The following is a 21,430-nucleotide window of genomic DNA, read 5'->3' as shown; positions in this document are numbered from 1 at the left end:
AGAAAATCCTTTCCATTAATTTGTTCCTCCTAATGGAAACTTTGAACTTCACTTTGTTTGTGAGATAAGAGTGTGGCTTTTAATTTAATTTAATTAATTTATTTATCTAAGATGAGGAAATTCATCACCCGACAAAACTTGTCTTTTTTTCTTTTCATTTTTATTATTATGAGATTAGATAAAATATAGAAGTGCTTTTTATTGCTCAATTTTTTTGGCCCTTTTCCTCTTATGCATGTTTTGAAGAAAACGAGTTGCTATATAGTGTGTTATCTGTACGTTTTATAGGATGAGGTTTTATTTATTTTGATGTAAGTTTTATCTTTTTTAACATTGGTTTTAGGATTGACTATGTATTTTGAGTGTGTGTGTGTTTTGCCAAGACCAACTGTATTGATATGGCTATAAAGTGTTGAATGGTGCATCTTAATGTCACACGTCACATGTTTGGCATGATACGAGAATCAATATGTTTCGATATATATATTTATGAAATTTGTAAATGTAATGTTAACATAATTGTATTTTATTGTAAACATTTGTATCATTCTGACTTCAAAGGACAACACATACAATTCAAGACATTTAAAACCTTGAACAAATTTATTTCAGCGCAAAAAAAAGACAACAATTTTGTAAATTTGGTGCAAGTCTATTTTGGTTTTAAGTATAAAAAATTGATTATGTGATCTTAAAAGTAATACAAATAAATGCATAGAAATACAGTGAGGCAGTCCAAATATGGAAAAGAACATTCCTGTTTGTTATAAGTCAGTTTTCGGTCAACAGTGGCTGTGCAGTCAGGTTGTTCTGAACATTGATTGACAGATTGACTGCTTTCTCAGAACTACCCTGATAATCCAAGATTGATAACAAAATCCTTGTCATCTTAATACAAAGAGACACTCTCCCCTCCATTGTCCAGTTAACCTTCACAACCGACAGACAAACGAACGTCTGGGTATGGTTTTACTGTTTTTCACTTTCATTGTCTTGGAAAATGAGAATCTCATGGTTCTGACACAACTTGTCTCTATCATGACAGATTCGTAATTCATGTGAGGCCTGTGAGGGTTAAAGTTGATCTTTCACAGATATAAACACTAGTTACTGTGTTCATGTCATAATATCTTATTACCTCCTCAACTCATTTGATCTTAGAGAGCGGCTGTCGGCTGATGACTCACAGAGGCGATCAGCAAATCCTCCCACACAAGGCTAAGAGAGATTTTCATCCATCACCTGCTGCAGAGCAAGTGTTGCTTCAAGGCTGTGGCACTGAAGCCTTTTGACCTCATCTTAACCTTAATGTCCTCTTGAGTCTGTTTCAGTGGGGTCTTCATCAGATACACTATCCTCCGGAAGCCCTCCTCGAGTCCCATGCCAGTGGCTGCAGAGCAGGGCTGGATGAACCAGGTTCTGCCGTCACACACTCTGCTCAGGTCCAGTTTCAGACAAAGCGCCTCTGGGCTGAGAGCCTCAGGAAGGTCCTGTTTGTTGGCGAGGACAACGAGAGGGACGCCTCGGAGACTCTCGTATCTCAGGACCTGGTCGGTGAACAAAACAGTACAGAACACTATTAGTTACTACAGTGCCAGACAAACTTCTTTATTTTAAAATACTGTGTTTCTGGCTGCAAATACCATAAGGTGAACAATTAACTCTATTCTTCCTCAGTAGCAGTAAATAGCCCCAGAATCTATTTAGCTGAAACGTAATAATCCATTAAGCATACAGGGAATTGAAATAGTATTTAACAAATATTTCTCAAGTAGGAAACTTCATGAGATTTGAACACATGTATGTGATCAGTTATAAATCAGTGTATTAGATGTGTAGATGTGTAAAAACAGTAAAAAATTACAAAATATTTTAAATCAGTGTAATAAATTATCATTATATATAACTAGAGGTTATATACCGTGCTAATAGTCATTCCCAAATGTGTAAACACAGTGCTGGATGTCTCTTAGGTGGAGTAGCGGTTTGTTTGTTTTTTAAATGCATTAAAACTTATGGCACTCATAGAGCACATACCTCCACCAAGGCCCACTAGTCCCCTTAAAGTCGATCAAGCTGCGCCAATTTTCCCACACTAGCATTTTAAACATACCTGATTTGTTTCATCAAGATCTATTTATTACTCTCTACAGGAAATCAGTGAAAATGGTTTTTTCTCTGACCCACCACATCCTTCCACCAAGTTTAATGGTTACCAATCAAGTAGTTTTAACATAATCCTGCTCACAATCAAACTACAACATAATCTTGGTACAAGGTAAACAAGGTAAACAGTTCTCATGTCCATGTATGTTATTATAATGTGTTATAAACCATTTATTGAAGATAAATAAATATGTCCTGTAGTTTTAAGATACTAAGCCTAAATCTGCTTTGAATAATAATTAAGTCTGATATTGTTGTTCAGTTCAATATCCTCATTCAAAATCTCTCTTGTTGAAAATCCAGAATCTATAATATGCAAATATCTTTCACATCAGTTTCACTTTAACACACTTCATTTCACATCATCTTTGAAATATTCTGTGTGACAGTTGCGTACTGAAATATACAAACTAGTTTAAACAATGACTCAGATTTAAAGTCAGCAGAGAGAAACTTTCGACCCTTTCAGAAAATGTGTCTGCAGTGAAGGTCAAAGACCCAACTGAGGCAAAAGTGCAACTCTTCTAAATAATTGAGTCTCATTTGACTTAATTACCCGATGGAGTTCTTTGCGGGCCTCGTCCAGCCGCGTCTGATCGCAGCTGTCCACCACGAACACCAGTCCGGCCGTGTCAGTGTAGTGATGCCTCCAGTGGGGCCTCATCTTCCTCTGGCCCCCCACGTCCCACACGGTCATGCTCGGGCTGCTCCTGTCCGTCTCCAGCGACTCCACGTTGAAGCCCACGGTGGGCACGGTCACCACGCTCTCGTTGTACATCAGTTTGTAGAGGAGGGTGGTCTTCCCTGAGCCGTCCAGGCCCAGCATCAGGACCTGTGACTGCTTCTGAAGCTTGGATCCACAAACACCCATAGTAATGTGGAGTTCGTCTATATCCAAAAAGGAATGTCTTCTAGTGTTTGTGTCCTTCGTTACTGTGCAGGGTTACCGTGTCTGGCCTCTAATGACCACGGCCTGAAATCAGTATGCTTTATGTACGCACAGGCGTATTGACCCCTCCCCTCTGTCTGTGATGGGATTCCTTCTGTCCCCGGCGTAGCTTTCAGGAACACTATTTATATCCAGTGTGACGGTGCAAAGAAGTGGGGCGACATGAAGCGCTCCGGTTACTGCAGCTCCCTTAGTGGGGTCACATCGCACCTGCCCATGAAAATCTCACACACAACTATACACACTCACAGACAAAAAACACACACCAGCAGCAACCAGGAAGTCCATGTTTGCGGGGTCGTGTCTCTTCCTGGATGGATGTCACCCAGCGATGACATCACAGGGAGATTTTGGCTGATTGTAAACGTGGTTTTATTATTAGAGTCACAACATGTCGGCTGAAGGTTCAGATTCCAAAGAGCTTCTGGGAAGCAGTGAGTCATCTGGAATCAACACGCATGTACAACGATGTCCCACTTATTGTGATTGACTGAGCCGGCTTAGTTACATGTTATATTTCTGGATACATGACTAGTTTATGGAGCCATTCTCAGTTGTATCACATTCTTACTTATTAATAGTACTATCTATTTTGTTGACCAGAACATCCAGGCTTGGGACTGATGAATGTTAGTACTGTCGACTATTGGATTGAATCAGTGAAGTAATAAATGTTGACTGTTTTCTATTGAGTGATCATTTTCCTAATCACCCAGCAGGTGGCACAGACGCACTAAAATAAGGCCTTTCAGTAAAAGAGCTCAGACGTTGCATTTCCTTAAACTAAAGTAATATATAACAATCAATGAAATATAGAATAATCAACGACCTTCTGTAAAGGACATGCTTTCATGATATTTGATAGGAATACTGATGTTGAAAGATGCATGAGTGCTTTTCTATTATTTAGATCTAACCAAACTGAAATCTCTTCAAGATATATATGTAACAGACTCGTCTTATTGTTTATTATAATCTTCTTTCTCTCTTTTTTTATGGAAGATAGCTTTTCTTTTCAGTAAGTTGTCTCTATGCTGTAGTATAGTCATCATTATTTTGTGCAATATACTCTCTTAGACAAAATATATAGGAAACAGCAGTAATTTTTTTACCTTTTTGATTCTTGTCAGTTTATTAACCTCAGTTTCATTTTCTTTCTTTAAACAAGAGAAAACAATAACAAAGAATTATCTGAAAAGAAGAAGCTCTCATGATGTTTTTCAGCCCAAGTGGAAATCTGTATAAATATATGGTAAATTGTCTTAATTTTCCTTCTTTTTAATGAGATATTGGGTCAGGTGGGACAGTGGTTAGCCCAATAGCAAGAAGGTTCCTGTGTTGACTCCTGGTTCTGATGGTGTGTCTTGAGTTTGCATGTTATCCCTGTTTTTGAATCATCCCAAGACTCTAAAGTGGCTGTAGGTTTGAATGGTTGTTCATCTCTGTGTGTCGGACCTGTTATACACTGGTGACCTGTCCAGGGTGAAGCCCGCCTCTCAACCAACGTCAGCTGGTATACGCTCCAGCTCCCCTCGACAATTACAGGAAAAGTCGTATATAGATGAATGGATGACCATCGAGTTGCCAGGATTATGTATTTGGAAAACATCTGTGTGGAATCTTCCATTTCCTTCAGTGTTGTTGTCCCTGTGCTGTGTCGTACATGTCAACAGTCACACACACAACACAGAAAGTGATCATTTATCATTTTAATGTTACCTTTTAGATTTACATTTTTAAAATTTCTGAATTCTTTTCTTTACAGTTTTATTAAAGTCAACAAAAAAAAGTACAAAGCCACATACACGTTCTTTAACATACATTATCATGGAGGGAAGAATGTGAACTGAAAAAGCACAAACTAACCATCTTTTATCTGGCATATATCTCTGGAGTCAAACAGTCCCGGAGCAGGCGCACTGTTGTATAAACAGCGGAGGGGTGATACTAACACGAGGACAGAATGTACATTCATCTTACAATGTCCTGTCTCTTGGAGACATTCTCTCAACAATGCTATTCTACACCAGAGTTAATGAGATATCACACCGAGGTCGTGGCGTGTGCAAGGTATGATCGACTGCGTTTGAGTCAAAACAGAGGGCGTAGTTTTGGCAGCAGACTCCATAACAGGAAATGAGCAGTTAAAAAAATAAGGCAACAATAACGAGTTTTCATTCAAAGGCTTGTTACATTTTGAGTCACAGTCAAGGGCAATGGAGATCGAGCAGTGACGGTCTGGATGAAGGATGAGTTTTCTCTGCACGAATGTGACGTTAATACAAGACACACCAACAGTGAGTTGTCTGAGTATATTTACATCTGCAGTGCAGGATAATGTAGGAAAAGTCAGATAATGGAATAGCATGTCAATATGTGATTTAAAAAAAGTTGTTAAACCAATAATTTAATGTAAAATTATCGATAATTTAGTAATAAAATTAAGGACAATTATTACATCAATAATTATTATTATTATCATTATGAAAACTCCACATTTTATCTTTTTCTTACATTTTTTTACAATTTAAGTCAATGTTATTGCTGTCAGTGCGATGTTACTTCACTATCACCACATGGTCTGGAAATGGATCACTTCAAAAGACTGTATTTGATTTTATAACCATTTCAAATGACACTGTGACAAGCTGCGTTACTATCAAACAGTCGCTATATTATCAGTCGGTACAAGGATCCCGAGCAGAGTTTTCAAAATAAATGATAATCAAAAACTAGTAGTTATTTTGAGTCAAAAAACAACATTCAAAAGTAAAGAGAGGCCCATTGAAGACAAAACACTTCATTCTCACATCGAGAAATCTCACGTTCAGCCAATGTGATGTAACAATGTAATCTGTTCTATTGCTGCACAGTATGAATGGTGATATTTGAACACGCATATCAGATGTTTGTTATGAATAAAGGGAAGTAATTCATATTCATGTTTTGCACCAGTGCTGTGTGTTTGACTGAGGGACAAAAAGAAACCTGTTAGACAACAGAATTTTCAGTGGAGTCTCCCAGTGGACGTAGATACAATAAGACAATGTGGAAAATTAGAGTAAATCAGTGGTCACATCGACGTTGAGTGAAAGGCATCACGTTCAAATAAATCTGTTATTGGCTAACAAATGAATTGGTGGTTATTGTGAGACACACATACAAACAGTCAATTTAGGGGACTTTAAAGAAACATTAAATTCCCGGTGACTTACAGTAATCAAAACCTGAATAACCCTAACTCTCACCAAAACCTTTAAGTAACAATTGACCCAATTATAAGCTCTTCCCCCCCAATTGTGGACAAAGCCATCCCCAACTGGTTTTTAATCTGAAATCTGATCTGTCCCAAATGGTAGTACACACACACGCACACGCACACACACACACACACACACACACACACACACACACACACACACACACACATTTGCATGACAGATGACAGTGAATAATCCCACATTGTTGTGTCTCATAGTTTTGGCTAAACCAAAATAAAAAGACATTTCCTTACTTCTGTCACTTTTACCTCATTAAAAGTAAAGTAGGGGGCGTGGTTGATGCGTCGATGGGCAAACCTCTGTAAATATATGTGAGAGATATAGTTCTTGCTCAGAAAAGTGTGGACTCACTTTGTAAATCTTTCCTCTCAAGCCTATTCAAACAAGATATTGCTACTGCATGTTGGACGGTCTACTTCTCGCTGGCCTTGCTTTTGAACTTTACCACCATGACGGTGATGTTGTCAGGGCAGCCACGGTAGAAGGACTGGAGGACAATGCTCTTGGCGCCGAAGTGAGGCTCGTCCAATCGTTCCCTGATGAAGCGGACCGCCTCCTCGTTGCTGAAGGTGTCCCACAGGCCGTCGGACGCCAGGATCATGAACTCCGGCTGTACCTTGTTCAGGTCGAAGGACATGATGTCAGGATTGGCAACGACCACGTTGAGGTTCTTCAGGGGGTAGTCGCCCAGAGAACGGGACATGGCCAAGATGCCCTGGACGCGCCACGAACCGTTGAAACTGATGAAACCACCTGAGGAGGAAGTCGGATGAAGAAATGGTTGGAAGATGATGAAACAAGCAGCGGGAAGTGAAGGAAAAATAAATGGATGGAGAAGAGAGGAAGTGAGAAAAAGGAGAAAGACAATCGTGAGAAGAGGAGAAACAGATGCTTTCTGCTATTATATCTGAACCGGCTGCCATGTTCCCTCATCTCCACCAATGTTCACATCAAAGTGAGAATCATAATATGGATCCTTGCCGCTGACATGTTTTCACTCAGCGTTAATGCTCATGGAACAAATTATTTATGTTGGATACGTTTCAATTCATGTCACATCCTGCGAGTGCAGCTGTGTGTCCTCACTGGCTCCGGCAGATTAGTGAGCAGGGACTATAGTGCTGGAAATGACTGAAGTACATGAAGACTTCCATACTAGGTCAGGCTGCCTCCCCAGATCCTGCTGAGCGAGGTCATAGCAAGGGTTTTAAAAATACTGAGGTTGAGAGTTCAGGCCACTGCAGGCTATAAAATAATGCTGTCAGCCCCCACCCCTCAAATCCCATTAAGTGTAACCATCTATTTTAATCTGCGCTTAGCTAACTCAAATCCCCAAATTCCCAAAGAAGGCAGAGGACACCACCCCTGTGTTGTCAGCTTCTTCAGCTCTCAGTTAGTAATACAGGAGACCTCACACATTCCTTATGTCTCCTCTCTGTCTCTTGATGTCTTTTCAACACAATGATCTATTAACCTGAGCTGTTAGCAACTGAGGGTTGGAGCTGAGCTAATAAACGAATTCAATAGTATAATCATCATCGATAACTTATCATTATTTATCAATTTTTTTCTGGCAGCATTAAGTTTAGTTTTCAATTTAGCTCATTGAAAATGCAACATTTCAATCAAAGGCCTGTCAGAAAAAGTTGGACAAAAAAGTTAACTTTTTTAAAGTTCATCCAACTATTTGTTTTTTTCCATGTAGTAAATACTCGAAAACTGGAAAAACTCATAATCATAAAATCATCATGTCCTAAATAATAATAAAGACTGTTATTCTATCGGAAATTACGTTATAAATACACATCAAACGAAACGGTTCCACTGTATCCTTTGAATCTTAAGACTAAGATAGTCTAAGTTAAAGAATATTTGATGTCATTGTCATCGATGGTAAAAATCTTTGTAATTTCACTCAATTAAATTTGTTGTTGCAGTGTGCAGCTCCTGTAGCAGTTGTAACAATATATTCAAGAATATCTGATTTCCCTCGTTCAAAATGCAAATATGAGCTACAAGTTGTTCTCAAATCGGATCAGATTAACAGCTCTACCCAGGAAATGTCTGCGGAATTAAAATTGCAAGCCTGTTACTGGAATAAACAGTTGAGTGGGCACCACCATAATGCAACCTAAATCTCAAGTTGTAGTTTCAGTATCCAATCAGACCGCTAGGTGGAGATGGTGAGCTGGCCACACAGTAATCTGGCATCCAACTCTCCTCAGCACAGAGAGAATGCAGATATTGTAGCAGGCAGAGTTATGCCTCAAGATGCACCTTAAATACTGTGCACTGTCTGGCTGCATTTGATAACGTGCACTGCTCTGGAATCAGACTGTGTTATCAGTCACTAGGTTTTGATGTCACATCGAGCACAGAGACACTGTGTGGAAGAAAAGGACAATGATTCTGAGCTCTGATCATAAGAACTTATTTTATGCTTCCGTGACAACAATCTGAGCGGTGATATTCCCCTAAGTTTTATCTAAAGCCTTTTCCTGTTGCCCAGAATCAGCTGAGAAAAGTCTCACTCACCAGCCTTCTTGATCCGCTTGCGCTCTTTGAGCTGGTAAGGTTTGTGGTCGTGCGATAGAGGAATGGCATTGCCGTTTTTATCACAAAGGACTCCGCGTGAATCTCCGACGTTGGCCACGGTCAGCTCCTTATCGGACAGCAGGGCCACCAGACATGTGGTACCTGAGGCAGAGGGAGGGGAGAGGGGGAGAGTTCAGTTCAGTCATTTGTAATCCCAGGTGGGAAACTTTAATCAGGTGCTCAAGGTAAAAACACATGAAACACAATAAAATAGTACAGCACAAAATAAATACTACAGCTACTACTAATAATAATATGTTGATGAATACGGAACACAGATATGTTCTTAAGATGTCTCGTCACCAGAATGAAATGTAAAAATTGAGCAGGTTTAGTACAAAAGGAAGAGGCAATGGAAGATAAAGAAAGAGCCTCTATGTGTAAATTCTCATTATTTATGTGTAAAATTATATGACAAGGAAGTGCGTTTTCCACTCTAGATAATTAGTTTAATAACTGCCAAATTAAGGGGACATTACATTTTTGCATGAATCATACAACAATAGAGATATTTTTTTAGGTGAATATTAATGTTTGGAGTCCATCAACTCATAATGACAATGGTGATTATATTCAGCAATTATAATATGCATGCTAACATATGATAATAACCAATTAACACTAAGTATACCTGAGGCTGATGGGAATTAAATTACTTTTATCATCTTATTATTATTATTAAATCCGAAACCAGAGAATTGGAAACTTCAAATTTTGAGCAGTCGCTGGTGCGAGAGAAACAAAAATCTGAATTCACCCTCAGGGGATCAACCACAAGTTGATTCAATGCATTCCCTTCGAAACATCAAATGTTTTCTGCCTCATGGTGTCGCCGATGGAAAGTTCAGTTCAGTGGATCACCAAAGTCGCTAGGGTTCAACCTCATGGGACCATGAATATCTGCGTTTTAGAAAAATCCAAATTGGCATAAATTTATTTTGCTTTAATATTCTGTAACATCTGAAAAATGTATATAAACTCACGGTGCATATTGTTGGATCACGCAACCCTAACTCATAGCAACCTTCAATAAAAACTTGAGTAACACAAGTACCCAACCTCAGTAAAACACACTACTCTTCTTGACACACACACATTCCCCTCCTGCACTCAAGTTGAACACATGGGGCCGTGTGCAAATATTGCAAAAACTCTTTGAAGCAACTTCTCTTCCTTGCACCACTCGCCTGGACGCTTTCATTTATTTTCCTCCTTCCTCTCTTTGTTCTGCCTCCAAGTCAGAGAGAACACAGCCTAGACTCAGAATCTGAGGCCTATTGTGTGAGATCCAACAGTCCTATAGAGGAAGAACAGATCTGCCTGTTTGGTCAGACATAGCGAAGACAAAACTGGAGACAGAGGGGAACAGAGGAGATTGGACAAGAAAGGACAGAGTTCAGGGATCCTACTGGTATGGGCCACCCAGACAGAGAGATGGGCGGTTGGTTGGTATATGGAGGAAGACGGGGAATGGGACATACAGTCGAGACACAATCAGGATTTTAGTGGTAGAGAAAAGACTAAAGTCACATTGGGCTCTGAAATCGTGGATGAAACTTTAAGTTTGCACATCTTGGTGGGATGTTGACTGACTGTCCACGTCTCAGGCGTATTGACCAGAATGAAAAACATGTATCTCCCCAATGACTGTTTCTTCCATTCAGCTCAGCTGGTACAGTCAGCATGTGAGAAACGTGAGACACACACAGTGAAATGAAAAGAGAGAATACAGAGGAGACGTTGGAGCCAGCGGATGAGGAGACATGTGAGGAAATAAAGAGCAAGTTGATAACTTCTTAGAAAGACAAGGATTTCATTATTCTCCCTTTTTGGCGTTGGGAAGAAGTGATAAACAGAAAATTGGGGGAAAATTGGACACAGAAAATAAGTATGAGAGCGAGCAGGAGCTGGAAGCGATGGATGAAGTAAATATTGCTGCCACTTAATTGTAAATGACTCACTAAATCTTTTACGCAGCTTGTGAAAAATCCATTTCTATTAGTTTCATCATGGTGTGCATCCCTAATCCTGCTGCCTGGGCCTATAGCCACCGCTGCGCTGTGCCATGCTGTCCAGATAATTATCCATCCGCCAGTTCCCATGGCGATCAAGATGATGGACTGAGGTGCCTTGCAAGCCCCCCCTCCCCCCAATTAGGCGAGTCATGCCAAGCACATGTTCAGCGTTTCCCATTAAGATGGCACCCTGACCCAAATGCACCCCGTGCTCACGTGTAATTATTGGCTTAGCTCGGGCAGGCACACTTTCGACTCTCCAACGAGATTAACGTAGTTTTATATCATTTCACTAACACTTTTTGTTTTATTTCTCATTCAACACACGAATACACCCCATGCATCATGTTTGAAAACGAGCTGCTGGGCATTGAGGGGAAAATAAACGTCCAGGACACTCAGGTGTGACGTCTGGGTGGATCCTGCAGGAGGCAGGGCATGACGTTTAAAACATGTTGTATTTACAGCACAATGCACATCAACACCGGTGGAGGCTCTTTATCATGAAAAGCTCTCAAATGTCATCGTCTTTCAAAATAAACATCTTCGGAAGAGTCCTCTGCATGTATGGAACCTCTTCTTCATCCTGACATATTTGTTTTTTCCCAGTTTTGCCTCAGACGCTTGTTAGAAATGTCAACAACGCGCCCACTCGATCCCCATGAATTCCATTTTCCTGCTATATTCTCACTTGTACATTCCATGGACATTTGACTGAAGGCAAAAGCAAGTGAATCAGACATTTGTGTTCTCACACACAGCCCCTCCAGGAAATTCCAGGATAATATCTGTTTACTCCGCATGTGTCACTTTGAATTGCCTGCAATATGCAATATGTCCATTATGTCAGTACAAAGCCTTGGACAAACTTAAATTCTCAAGCACAAATTTCTTTAATATATAGGTTTTTTCCCCCCATTCATCTCTTCTGGTCCTGAATAATCAGCAGCCTTGAGGCCATCCTCAGCCTTGATCCTGCTTTGCACATTTGAATCACCCACTCGTGTCTCAAGAGTGTGAGAATTTGTATGGATATAACCCATGTATCTAACCAGCTCTTCTTATGAAAGATGTTGTACAAGGTCAATCTTTTAGGTCAAAAAGAATGTTAAAGGAGTTCTCGACAACTCACGATTGACAGGTTCAAAAATCGGTTTTATTCCACTCATTCTTCTTCTTCTTCTTTTTCTAAATCTGGTGCGTACATTATCCACTGCAACTCGATTGCTGGCAGTTGTCTGGATTGTCTTGCTCATTTCGCTCTAACTTTACAACCCCAGAGTTTTCTCTTTTTCATACTCTGTGTTCAGCCAAAAAAAGTCTTCCAGTATGAGAAAATATGTGGAAAAAGAAAAAAAAAAGATCACATATTTGGTAGAACTTCCCGAAAACAATAAGCTGGTGGAGTTCCCGTTTAAGATGGTCAACCTGCCAATCTCCTTCCTCTTCACCTCCCATGTGAGATCAGAGGAATTAAAAGCTTCATGTCTTTAATAGCTTTAACACCTCGAATTTCACATGCTGAGGTCGGACAATTTCAAATCCAACGTCAAATTTGTGAAATCTTGAATCTAGCTTGAGACGATAGAGAATTCAAATCCAGCACCTAGGTGTTTTCCCAGAACGGTCCTTCAGTCAAGCAGCTTCTTTTGAAAAGTCTCCCTCATGAGATCAAGAAACGTGGACATTTTAATCAGAACTTTTACAGTCAGCTGCCAAAAACCACAGCAGGGATGAGCTGGGTTCCTTTAAAACAATATCTCTCACATCAGATGTCAGTGCCTGTTGTCAGATGCTTCATCAACATTATGTTCATCTCCCGTAACTACATATTTCCCAGTGTACTTTAATCCATACTGCATAATGATTATATGTTTATGTGAACAACAATATTCTGACCATTGCCCTCATTCTGAAAACGACATGAATTCAATTATTATGTTCATTGAGTTGCTGATAGAATATTTCATCCATAGTCCTGTTCCCATGTTACAGAGCATCGTCTGAATATGATGTCAAACAGTTAACATCTCCCGTCCAAGTTACATGTCTACATAATGTGACTGGAATACTCCACATCTTTTATTTAGATTAGATTTAATTTCAATGTGATTCCAGGATGTAGTTTGTCTTTTTATATCGTGCAGATAAACACTTATGTTGTCTAACTGTAGTTATTTGAGGACTTCTGCTCTAAAGTAGGACCAAATATACTGTGCGTCCTGATGTGATATTTGAGGACAAGTATCTGATCAAGATACTTTATATATTGTACAGCTGCACACCCACATATTCTTATTTGGGTAACAGTCTTAACCGCCTCATTTCTAAGCGAACACAAAGCGGCCATCAGACATTAGATTCACTTAATGATAATCCACTCTGACAGCAAGGGGATCCAGTTTTGGGTTTTAAAATAAACAAACTGACACTTGATAACAGCACAGAAATAGAGAAATGGGCTTAGTCTTATTTTGATTACGATTTCTTGGCAGATTCTCAAATCTTTGAGATTGTTTTCGCTCGTCTATCAGGACAAAGTTAAGGTCACTTTTATGTCATCCTGCAGCCGCTTCAGATTGTATTTCTGAGAAATAATCAAGTACTCAGATCTGTTCACTACTAGTGAATCAGATTAAATTAATTATTTAAGATTAGCTGTGATCGTTCACCATATAATTGAGTTTAAAACAAATGGTGGAAAGGGGCTTTTTGGTGCCACTAAAAGTCATGTGATGTTGGGAGGAAACACTGCAGAATCTGCAAACATTTAGTGAGCCAACATTTAGCTGAAGGGGAATGTGCGGTGCTTTTTAAACAAGAGAACAACAATGATGTTAAACAAACATTAACATCACTGGAGTCAGTCCACAAACATGAAATAACTCATAGCAATGATATAAGCATTAAAAATGACATCTACAGCCACAATAATAACAGCAAACAGGCTTAGAAACACTAAATGACTATGTGGCTGGGACATAACAACATGGAGCTAGAAATGAGTACAAGCTTTCTGCTACCAAACATATGACAGTTTAAATCAATAAATAAACATATAACAGCACAGTAAACTTTTTATAGATGTAGATGTCAACCTATAATGGTGCTGTTTTTTCTCTTTATATCCCACAGTATGACCCATTTCTCACTATTATGTTTTTTCTCTATGAAGCCAATTTTTATGTTTTTATCAAAAGAAGAGGTTTATAGTGACCATAGCAATACACTGTGTAGTGATACTACAATACGATATCGATAGTCTGGCACTAGCAAGATAAATACTTTCTGTTTTATCAATAAGGCAGAATATTCAGTTTCTTGCAATGACTATTTGATTTCTAGAATTCCGATTTGTGGCAGTTCAGCTTTTTGCCAGTTTGACATTGAATTGATACCATGCATGTTAATGTTTATGTGTTTGTAAAAAGCTCTCAGGCTTTACACACTCACATATCTACAAAACATAAAGCATTTAATCATGCAGTGAATAAATGCAGTGAACAGTGTGTTTGATTCCTGCCTCGCCAAAACATGATCCTGCGTATTTCAGAGAGGGAAGTTATTCCTGCACATATTTACATAAATTAATTTATAAAATGTCCTAATGTCAAACTAGCTCTAAAAACCGTTAAAACATAAAACATGGCCAAGGCAGCATAACTATTGATTTTTGGACCAAAGCACTGCCGGAAACATTGGCGTGCTTGTGTTGATGCAAACATTTTGCTGAGAGACATTTCCAACAGCTACGCAAAGATTAGCACCACACCGCCTCAGGGACACAGTTTCCCTAACAGACTGCGAGGTGCTGGACATTCCATCAAAGTCTCATCTCCCTTATCTTCCTTTGGAGCGCTTTTGTTTGCTGATAAACAACAGAGGGATGAACGAGAAAAAAGGGGGGGGGGAGTAAATCTGATATGCTGTTGTCCGGGGGACTGGGAGCTGAATTGAGAGCGTGTCTCTCCATTTCCCCCGCGCTTCCTTCCCTGCCAGCTTCGTTTAGGCTCCGATTACGACACAAAGCAGGGAGCTGTGCACCCTAAATGATGCGATTGTTGAATCAGATACAGGGAGAAGAATGCCCAGCAATTACCTGATCAGCAGACACCCTCCCTCCCGCTATCGCTCCCTCCCAGAGACGCTGACAAGAAGGCGAATTCAATCCCCGACTGTCGAATGCCCGGGGACAGACATGCAGGCATCTTGCTCGAGTGGAGCTCGACTGTAAGTTTATCCATCTTACCAAATAAGGACGATAGAAATATAGATGCATGGGAGTCAGAAAGAAACAGATGGGAAGTAGTGAGAATCTTCCGACCCTGGACGCAACAGGTCACGTAGCTTAAGTAGGCAGAGGGATCAGGAGGGGAGATTTACTTGGTGGCTGTTTTGAGAGCAACGGGGATCAGAAAGCTGAGCGAGTGAATCAGCGGAGCAGAGGAGGACAAGGATAAAAAGAGGGGGAGGGCAACAAAAGGTGATGCAGCTGCAGCACATCAACCTTTTCTGAGAGCTTATAGTCAGACGCCGCCTGCACTCTGGGTGCTCCTGGTCTGGACGGTTAAATTCTACAGTTTAACAATCCGCGGATCATATGACCCACCACTCGCATGACGACGTGAGGCCTTCTCAATGGCCCTTTCATACCACTGACCCCCTCACCAACATACATGTGAGTCACATCAGCCGCCTGCGCAGGTTTCCCTTTAGGCTAAACTCCGTTCAGACGTGTAATCCAATTGTAAGTTGTTGCATTCCTTTCCCCCTCGTTTATTTTCTTAAGGGAAAGTCTGGTGTATCGCAACTCAAAGTAAATGCTGTGATCTGACAATGAAGAAACAGAGGAAACTGACGATTCGACAGGTTTCAGACGAGCTAAGTGTTTATATAGATCAGAAGGGGCCCTTTATTTCAAAATTGGCATTTTTTATTGGGGCCTCTGTTGTGGTCTGGTGGTTAGGATGTCAGCGATTGAGAACAACAAACCCTGTTCAAATCTGGCCAGTGACAATTTTTGCATCAATAATGTTTCCTCCCATAAATACTTAACAGTTCACACAAGTTCTCTTACAAATGGCTTAACTCGGGTGTGTTAGATCTTAGTATTTTAATTAAAGCCGTTTTCTGACATTAACACGAGAAAATGTCTCGACAATTGGGTCCAAACATCGGGTCCGAGCTCTCAAATATAAATGTGGGCATCTTCTTCAGTGTCCTCTATGGGACTGGCCTCTTTTCATCCTGAGATGTTTGTATTCTTTATGATTTTCAGTTCTGCGTCCGTCAGGTCTTAGAAACATCATTAAAATGCTCATTCAATCGCTGTGAATTTTTCGGACTTTATTCAGCTGGATTCCACCAGGAAATAAAAAGGACTCTGATGTTTCCGTTCTCACATACAAGCTCTGGTGTTCAGTGCATGTCTGAAAGCAGCTTAAGTGAGTAAAACTGCATAAATATCTGTTGTAATTATGACAGATACATCCTTGAACCCAGGTAATTTCCCTTTCAGGAATTAATTAATGTATCTGTCATCACTTACTCCAGTTACTTATTGCAGCTACATTCTTCCCAGGTTTAGAGTAATCAGGGGCCCCGGGGGGAAACTGAACCTCCCGACAGGAGCCAAGAAATCATGACAGTCCCTCCATGTATTCATGTTGTGATCTATATTTGAACTCACTCCTCTGCATGTTCAATATGACAATATTGTGTCTGCCATGAGAAAAGTTTCATGATCTCCATCTCCTCCTCCTACATCACGTCCCTGTGGTATGAATGTAACGGAGGTGGAGGAAAAAGCATGTGAAGCTCATAACTCTGCTGCTCTTCTCTCTTTATCCTACTGGTTCTCTGATGTCTGCAAAACAGATTATAAACTTAATTGTTATAATCTGAAAAATGTGTTTATAAATGAAGCTTATGCATTTCTGCGTTGTCAGATACGTCTTATTCGGTATTGGGACCTTTAAAAAAAAGAAATTCCGTCTCTCCCCCATGATTTATCTCTTGCCCTCTCTCATCACCCCTTGTTTTGGTTCGTGCAGATTTTCATCATCCTTTGTATCCATGCTCTCATTTTCCTCACCCTCTGACTGTGCCACTCTCGGTTTGTCCCCTCCCTGTCCCCCCCATCCTTTGTCTCTGCCCCCTCTCCTTTATTGCACTCCCTTCATTTCGCCTGTCGTACGGGGGCGCTTGTTCCTCTCTGCTGTATGGCTCTAACCAGCAAAATGTCCTCCTCACATACACATGCATCTTTCTTTCTGTCCCCTCTCCGCCTCTTTCTATCCATCTCTTTCTCTTTCTCCCACTCTTGCGTCACCCCTCCATCCCTCCCTCCAGAGATAATTACTACAAGCCTTGTGAAGATCAGCTTGTATTTAAACAGCTGAATAAGCAGGGGGCCTGCTGACAGTCACTATTCAACAGTCAAGTAGAAAATAGTAGTTTGCATGCAGCATTATAGGGGACATTTAAAGACACTGGCGCAATCGTGATTTGTTATTGCGTCTCCGGTAATAAGCAACACAAGTGGGTAAAAACCATCTGCATGTGACCTTGAATGGTATATTGTATGCACACATTCAGGTCATTGCTAATTCATGGACCAGTGTAAGATCTAGACACACAGAACTGAAGCAGGGAATTGTCTTACACTGGCATTCATCATGTATATTGTTACCACCAACCAGGGGGTTATGTGTCAGTTCTGTTTGTTTCTCTGTTAGTTAGTAGGATTACGCAAAAACAACTCAACAGATTATCACAAAACTTGGTGGATGGGTGCAGAATGGGTGTGGATCTGAATCTGGATCTGGAATTACTGCAGTTCGGTTGTATGCCTCCGCCTACCAGTACAGTTCCCATTTATATATTCCTATATACTTTTTGCCAGATAAATATAAGGTTACTTTGAGCTTTTACCACTGAAACATATTCACTTTATCTGAAAACTGATCGAAAGTTGATGAAATCCCCTCAAAACCCCTTTTCGGCCCCCTTGACATTTGACAACCGAAATTTAGTCATTAAATCAGTGATTCCTAGTGAATTGTACCAGATGAAATGAAACTCCCTATGGGTAGTCCTAATATATCCCATTCACAGGGATGTGGGGTCACTGTGACCTTGACCCTTGACCTACAAACCTAAAAATCGAATCAGTTACATACAATGTTTGTACCAAATATGAAGACATTTCCTGGAGCTGATCTTGAGATATAAGCTTCAAGAAAGAATATTATCTTGTCAGGCCAACGTGACCTTGACCTTTGGCCTCCAAAGTCAAGTGAGTTTATCATTGAGTCCAACAGAATTTTTATGCCATGTTTAGTGAACTGATAACTTTGAGTGTTAGCAATTTGTTGCAAATCTAAATAGAATGTTTGACCCATCGAATTTAAAAGTGGTTTCATAAGCATAATGGATGATTTGAAGTTTAATGGGAATGTTTTTCCAGGCGGTTGAGGTATTTAACAGTTAAACACACACACCTGCTTCATTGTAAGTGGCAGACAGCTTATCCAGTATTTCTCTGTCCAACGTCATGATCTGCTTCTCCAGGATGGAAGGATAGGAGGGACCACCCTTCTCTTTTTTCTCATCTTTCTCTTTTTCTCTGTCTCGCTCTTTCTCCCGTTCATAGGCCAGTAGCTGCTGGCGGAGAGCCTCGGGCAGGTGGGCCTTGGCAAAGTCAGCAGCAGCCTGATATCAGAAAACAGAGGGGGGGCAGAGGGAGAATTAAAATCTGTAGATAAAAAACTTGTGTGAGCAGAACACTGATGTTGACACACATATTCTGACACATTCTCCATGTTGATGACAAGTGTTTTTCTTTACATTGACCAGGTTCAAGCAGCTGTCATGTTCATATAATGCTTGTGTCCATTTTTCCAAACATAGTCTGGCTATGGAGGTGTAATGAAAACCAGGTTTTAACTGTTAAAGCGGTTCCAGCTTCTCAATCGTGAGGATTGTAACCTGAAGACGGATTATGAAAAACAGATGCTTGGATACTTTATCTTGGGCTGTAGGAAATTCATTAGAATTTGCATAATGACAACAATTTGAGACCAAAATGTCTATTTCTATATTCTCAATTCAGAATATTGTAATGTAGCACAAATTTATAGTTACTTATAACAATGTACATAACAGATATTTTATATATGTAAAGATATTGGTACACATTGTCTTTGGGCTATAGTGTCACAGTTGGCTACATTGGTCGGTTTGTCCTTTACACCTTGATGAAGCACATAAATCACAGATAGAACACACATAAAGAAAGAAAAAGTGCAGCGCCTATCAAACACACACGAAGACACACTCACACACACCGCGCTGTTGGACACAGCTGAGCTGGAGAAACTGTATCCTCACCTCCATCCATTTTACTGTGAGGATAACACCAACTAAACCGTTTTTTTCCACACATTCTCGCTGCTGTTTCAGGGCAAATAATGCCTCCCTCCGCTGGTTTAGTGCCTGACAGACAACACAAGCCAACTACAAGGTCACAAAGTTCAAAAAGTTCTGCGAATGTCGGAGAATGATCTGCTGCCATGCAACTGTACTGAAAAAATGTATACAGCTGATATTTAATACATGGCTTTCACTTTTAGAAAGTCGAAAACCTAAAAAGGTGTGGATTATCAGAAGCAAACAAGACATTCAATGAAGAGAAAAACAAGGCACCACCTACACAGGCTGCGTCTGCGTCCCATTTCGCCCTCTCCTGTACACCCCCCTTGTTCTCTCGTAATCTATATCTCACTCTGATCAGGAAACTGCTTTCAAGGACTAAGATAACACTCTCCTCCACATACATGTAATCTTCTCCTCGCTCGTTATATCTCATCTGTGTTGTTCAAGCTCTGCAAACTCAGTCACTCTTCCACTATCATGTCCACTGTCACCCAAACACACTCAGTGTTTTTATTTGGGGGATGTGTGAGAGTCTGTTTCTTTCATTTATTTTGTATTTCCCACACTCCCCTCTCTCTGCTTCCATGGTGATGTTCGGTCCAAAATCAACAGGGATCTTTTCTGCATCCCGTTCTGACACTCTCCCTTCTCTTCTCATCTTGGCATACCTTCATCCTGTGGTTACCACACAGCGAGCAGGAGTCATAAACTGAGTTCAAAGGTCATAAATAGAAGAGGAAGACTTTTGTCGGCTTGGGCTATACTCTGCTAATTATCCAAACTGTTATCCAAATCTGCTGCCTCTCAGTCCTCAAGAAACCATGAGGGTCACAAACCCTTTTTCCAGCTACATTCCATTAAATACTTGAACACACATTCTGATCAGGCTTTGAGACAAGGTGACTGCATGTGTCTAACCTTGACAGAACGGGAAGTGAAGGCTAATTCTCGATTATCTGACCATCTAACCTGCCGGCTAACCAGATCGACACATCAAACATCAGGCTGTAGCATCTGCACCAGCTTAGAGGATGAAAGGAGGAAAGGGCAGGTGAGGGAGGGACGGCAGGGAGGGATGGGGATGAAGTCGGTCGGATATAGGGATGAAGACAAGATGGCAAGGATCAAGGAAAGTAATACAGGAGGGAACAAAATGGAGGATGAGATCGGCAGTTGGCGTAAGAGCACAACGGTAGAATGCAGGAGCAAATCAAAACGAGAGGGCAAACCCAGAAAGGAGAGTTGGATTTAGAGGGAGGGATACTGCTACTGAAAGAGATGTACAAAAAGGTTGAAGCAGCAGGAGTCAAGAGCTAAGATTCTTTGCTACCTGGTGGGAAACAACAGAGAAAGTAAGACTGTGCAGAAAATAGCGAAGAGGCCATTAAGATGACGGGTTTATGATCATGGGGAGAAATGCATGTGAACAAACCGTATGGAGAAGACTTTGAGGGAAAACTCTTTAACAAGGGTTAAAGGTGCACAGGGTTTGATTGTAAATAAACAGTTACTTTTTACATTCACTGTTAGTCACCGACACACATTGTGAGTTCTAACAAAGGTGTTTGAGAACATTTCCTTCCTCATAATCATTCATTGTTTATTCGCAATCAGTCGTCTTCTTTCCTGCCTTTGTGTGCACACTGCTACATTTGTGTGTGTACATTGTTGTGTTACCGTTATAAATGTAGATCAGGAGAGGGCATCAAAACAACAGCACATAGTGAATAGCGTTGCCTGCCTGCTCGAATGTGCATCCACGTGCATGGTTAAAATAAAACTAAAGGACCCCCTCACAGAAACAGTGAATGCTCCGTTTTGGTCTCAACCAACTCCTGTTAAATGTTCAATAACGTTCACCAGGTGGTTGATAGCTTTGTTGATAAGTTGGGTGATGAACTTTAGGTGCAGAGCTTTTTTGGGGGAAAAACTTAATAAAAAAAGGAAAACTGCAGTCGAGGTTATGATTATTGGGACTTCTAGAACCA

The 21,430-nt window shown here is 40.5% G+C and overlaps 2 protein-coding genes across 2 annotated transcripts in view; both read right to left on the bottom strand.

Moving 5' to 3' along the window:
- Window positions 1-580: 580 nt before the first annotated feature.
- LOC133951327 (ADP-ribosylation factor 6-like) lies at window positions 581-3,141 on the bottom strand. The gene is made up of 2 exons (XM_062385205.1): window positions 2,723-3,141; window positions 581-1,547 (listed from the first exon to the last, which is right to left on the bottom strand). Exons 1-2 carry the CDS (start codon window positions 3,035-3,037, stop codon window positions 1,239-1,241), a joined length of 624 nt encoding a protein of 207 aa, XP_062241189.1. The 5' UTR covers window positions 3,038-3,141; the 3' UTR covers window positions 581-1,238.
- A 1,668-nt stretch (window positions 3,142-4,809) lies between these two features.
- Window positions 4,810-21,430, bottom strand: part of ppm1lb (protein phosphatase, Mg2+/Mn2+ dependent, 1Lb) — a 46,262-nt gene continuing 29,641 nt past the window's right edge. The window contains exons 2-4 of the mRNA XM_062386764.1: window positions 18,509-18,719; window positions 8,932-9,093; window positions 4,810-7,149 (exon numbers count right to left, since the gene is read on the bottom strand). Of these exons, the coding sequence (XP_062242748.1) occupies window positions 6,809-7,149; window positions 8,932-9,093; window positions 18,509-18,719 (714 nt within the window). The 3' untranslated portion in view covers window positions 4,810-6,808. The remainder of the gene's footprint in view (window positions 7,150-8,931; window positions 9,094-18,508; window positions 18,720-21,430) is intronic.

Source organism: Platichthys flesus, chromosome 4 (assembly GCF_949316205.1).
Source record: "Platichthys flesus chromosome 4, fPlaFle2.1, whole genome shotgun sequence".
Classification (NCBI taxonomy): Eukaryota; Metazoa; Chordata; class Actinopteri; order Pleuronectiformes; family Pleuronectidae; genus Platichthys; species Platichthys flesus.
This window is presented reverse-complemented; position numbering and strand designations above follow the sequence as displayed.

What these genes read in the sequence shown, in the direction of transcription:
- LOC133951327 (XM_062385205.1), bottom strand. Translation starts at nt 3,037, where the DNA reads ATGGGTGTTTGTGGATCCAAGCTTCAGAAGCAGTCACAGGTCCTGATG. An exon ending in CCCGCAAAGAACTCCATCGG is followed by an intron (nt 1,548 to 2,722) that starts GTAATTAAGTCA and finishes TTCACCGACCAG; the next exon opens with GTCCTGAGATACGAGAGTCT.